Here is a 2,921-nt window from a genome sequence, read left to right on the forward strand (position 1 = left end):
GGCACTCACTCTGAGGTGCATAATGCACCAAAAACTCAATGCATGTCCTGTTCTTAAAGGGACTATGCCACTGTTCACACATTCACTGTGCATTTCAAATACAGTGAAACATGGGACACTTGGAGAGAAGGCATGCTGGAAATGCAGGGTGCAGATTAGCCTTATATTGAAATTCAACAATTTGCATTCAAATTGTTGACAAAGCCAGCAAAGTGTCAACCGTGTAGCAGAGCTGTAAGGCTACAGGATGGTATGTATCTGATATGGGAAGGCTGCTAATCTTGACATGGTGGCCAGGACTGATGTATTTGGTATCTTGGCTTCTGCTCTGTCCAGGTTCCAAACTACTTTCGACATGCGTCTAGAAGTCGAGGCTGCGGTCAACTTCCTTGTGAAGATCCTGAGTTTGAAGAAGACTCTGAAGCAGGATCAGCTGGATGATCTGGGCAAGAACCTCATATGCTTACTGTGTGACCGCTACCAAGGACACTGGTACCCAGACAAGCCGGCCAGGGGGCAAGCCTACAGGTATGGCTGACTTCAACCTCAAAAGACCAGGTCAAGTAGGTGGACCAGGTTCTTTAAGGTCTCCTATAGGAAGGTTATACCCTGTAAATGTTCCACCTAGAAGTTAGGACATATTCCCAAAGGTTCTCTAAACTTGACAACCCCTTTAAGTTTTCGAATGGCTCACCACTAGATGAGCGGTTTGTGTTCTCAAGTCGATCCGAACCCGAACGTTCGGCATTCGATTAGCTGGGGCTGCTGAACTTGGATAAAGCTCTAAGGTTGTCTGGAAAACATGGATACAGCCAATGACTATATCCATGATTTCCACATAGCCTTAGGGCTTTATCCAAGTTCAGCAGCCACCGCTAATCAAATGCCGAAAGCTGGGGTTCGGATCGACCATGCTCGAGGTTCGCTCATCTCTACTCACCACCTGTCTAGTCTACTGCTCTGTAACTAGTTCTTCGTAGTTGAGCTATGTTCTTGTTTCCACTTATGAGCTGAGATCATCTTGACCTTTCAGGTGTATTCGCATTAATAACTGGCAATATGTTGATGAGTCCTTGCTTCAGGCCTCTACAAAATGTGGTATAGAATACTCCAGACTTCCCCTCCCGGAGGAGATGACCCTCTGGATTGATCCCTTTGAAGTCTGTGGAAGGTGAGAGCCAATCCATGTAGACTTATTGCTACATGTCAAATGTTTGGAAAACTTGAATGTCCAGAAATCTTGCTCAACATTAGTCAAATGAGTGACATTTATGGGTCTGGTCATCTTATTCTTCCATAGGTTTGGGGAACACACAGATTACTTCACAATTGCCACGTTTGAACAAACTCCAGTAACAGAGCCTGTTGACTGTCCAGAAAAGGCGACTTCAGACTATTCCTCTGCAGAACCCTCATCTGGGGAGGCTTCTGAAAACTCATCCGATGACGAGTCATCTTTAGAGAAAGCTACCCCTAAAGAAGAGGAGGACCTTGCACCAGATGAGGCTATCGGAATCCCCTCTACTTCCGGCACTCCAGTGCTCGAATTGTTGGACTCTGAAATAATAATCCATCCTGACTCTGATGTAGATGAGGGGGCTGCCCAAGAGACTCAAGTATTGGTAGAGGATGGGAGTGACCAAAGTGCCGTGCTCTTGTAGTGCGCTGGTCCTGGCACAGCCCTGTACTGCTTTCTACTATTTTAGCACTAATGATTGACTTGAGACTATTTTATAATGGAGCACTTGAAATTTATGTAGATGATTCACCCTTAGTATAGACGACTAGCTTCTGATGTCCTAAAGTTGAGGTCTGAGATGCCAAAACCTTTGCGGTTGCATACAGGTTGGCATCAAGTCATACTAAGGACCTTCCCATATAGCTGTTGGGTGGGACTGTCTTTGTATTAGATCAGCAGTTGCTTCATGGGGCAAATTAAGCTTGGCTTGATCTTTTAAGGCATGGGTCTCCAAACTGCCGCCCTCCAGCTGTTGCAAAACCACAATTCCCATAATGCCGAGACAGCTAAAGCTTTGGATTTGGCTGTCCAGGCATGATGGGAGATGTAGAATTGCAACAGCTGGAGGGCCGCAGTCTGGATACCCATGTTCTAAGGTTTCATATCAAAGTTGCTCCTTGGGGTAAACCTTGTTTTGGTTTTGAATCGTTGGGTTTAGTTCTCGGTCTATTCTAGAATGGACTCTTAACTTGCATTTTAGTACTTTTATAAGTTTTAATATTTTAGACTCTACTATACCTGCCATAAACAAATGATCAAACAGACCCTACGGTTGGGGCTACACAGGGACTTTGGCTGTGACACATGTTGAATTGTAAGTAAGGAAATTGAATGTGGCTGCATGGCCAGAAATCCATCCCAGAAACATTCCCTGTAAGTTGGGGTCACAGCAACTTGCAGATGACCCTGAATTATTGGCACCTGCGTAATGGCCAAGTCTCCATGTAGCCCTTGACTTGTACTTACGATAAGCATAGCACTAGAAATGAAGAGTGGGGTCTATATGTAACAGGCTGGAGACCACTTCTGGAATTTTGTGCAGAATATGGAACTTGGGTGGGTAAGCTGGTATTCATGGTCATTTCCACCAGCTCCAAAATGTTGGTTCCAAGGGAGCATTCACACAGCCATGTTTCTGTCCATATAAATCTTAAATATGGCTGAGTGAATCCAGTTTGGGTCTTCATAGCTGCACTTAGCCAATAGTACACCCACCCCTCAGTGGTTATACGGAAATGACCCAAGACTGTGGTAGTGTTCTATAATCTATGTTCAACTTAGTAAAACTGCAAAGGGTCTGGGCATGGGGCCTTGGTAGACCTATGCAGGTAGCAAGACTGCAAAGGGTACATGGGTTTACAACACAATTCTCCTACTAGCTAACAGGTATAGGATATTTTAT

The 2,921-nt window shown here is 44.8% G+C and overlaps 1 protein-coding gene across 1 annotated transcript; it reads left to right on the forward strand.

Annotated features, from left to right (window-relative positions):
• Window positions 1-235: 235 nt before the first annotated feature.
• Window positions 236-2,060, forward strand: LOC138769439 (protein BTG3-like). Its single transcript, XM_069947925.1, has 3 exons — window positions 236-528; window positions 1,034-1,171; window positions 1,301-2,060. Exons 1-3 carry the CDS (start codon window positions 287-289, stop codon window positions 1,659-1,661), a joined length of 741 nt encoding a protein of 246 aa, XP_069804026.1. The 5' UTR covers window positions 236-286; the 3' UTR covers window positions 1,662-2,060.
• The last annotated feature ends 861 nt before the right edge of the window (window positions 2,061-2,921 follow it).

This window comes from Dendropsophus ebraccatus, chromosome 12, assembly GCF_027789765.1.
Source record: "Dendropsophus ebraccatus isolate aDenEbr1 chromosome 12, aDenEbr1.pat, whole genome shotgun sequence".
NCBI lineage: Eukaryota > Metazoa > Chordata > Amphibia > Anura > Hylidae > Dendropsophus > Dendropsophus ebraccatus.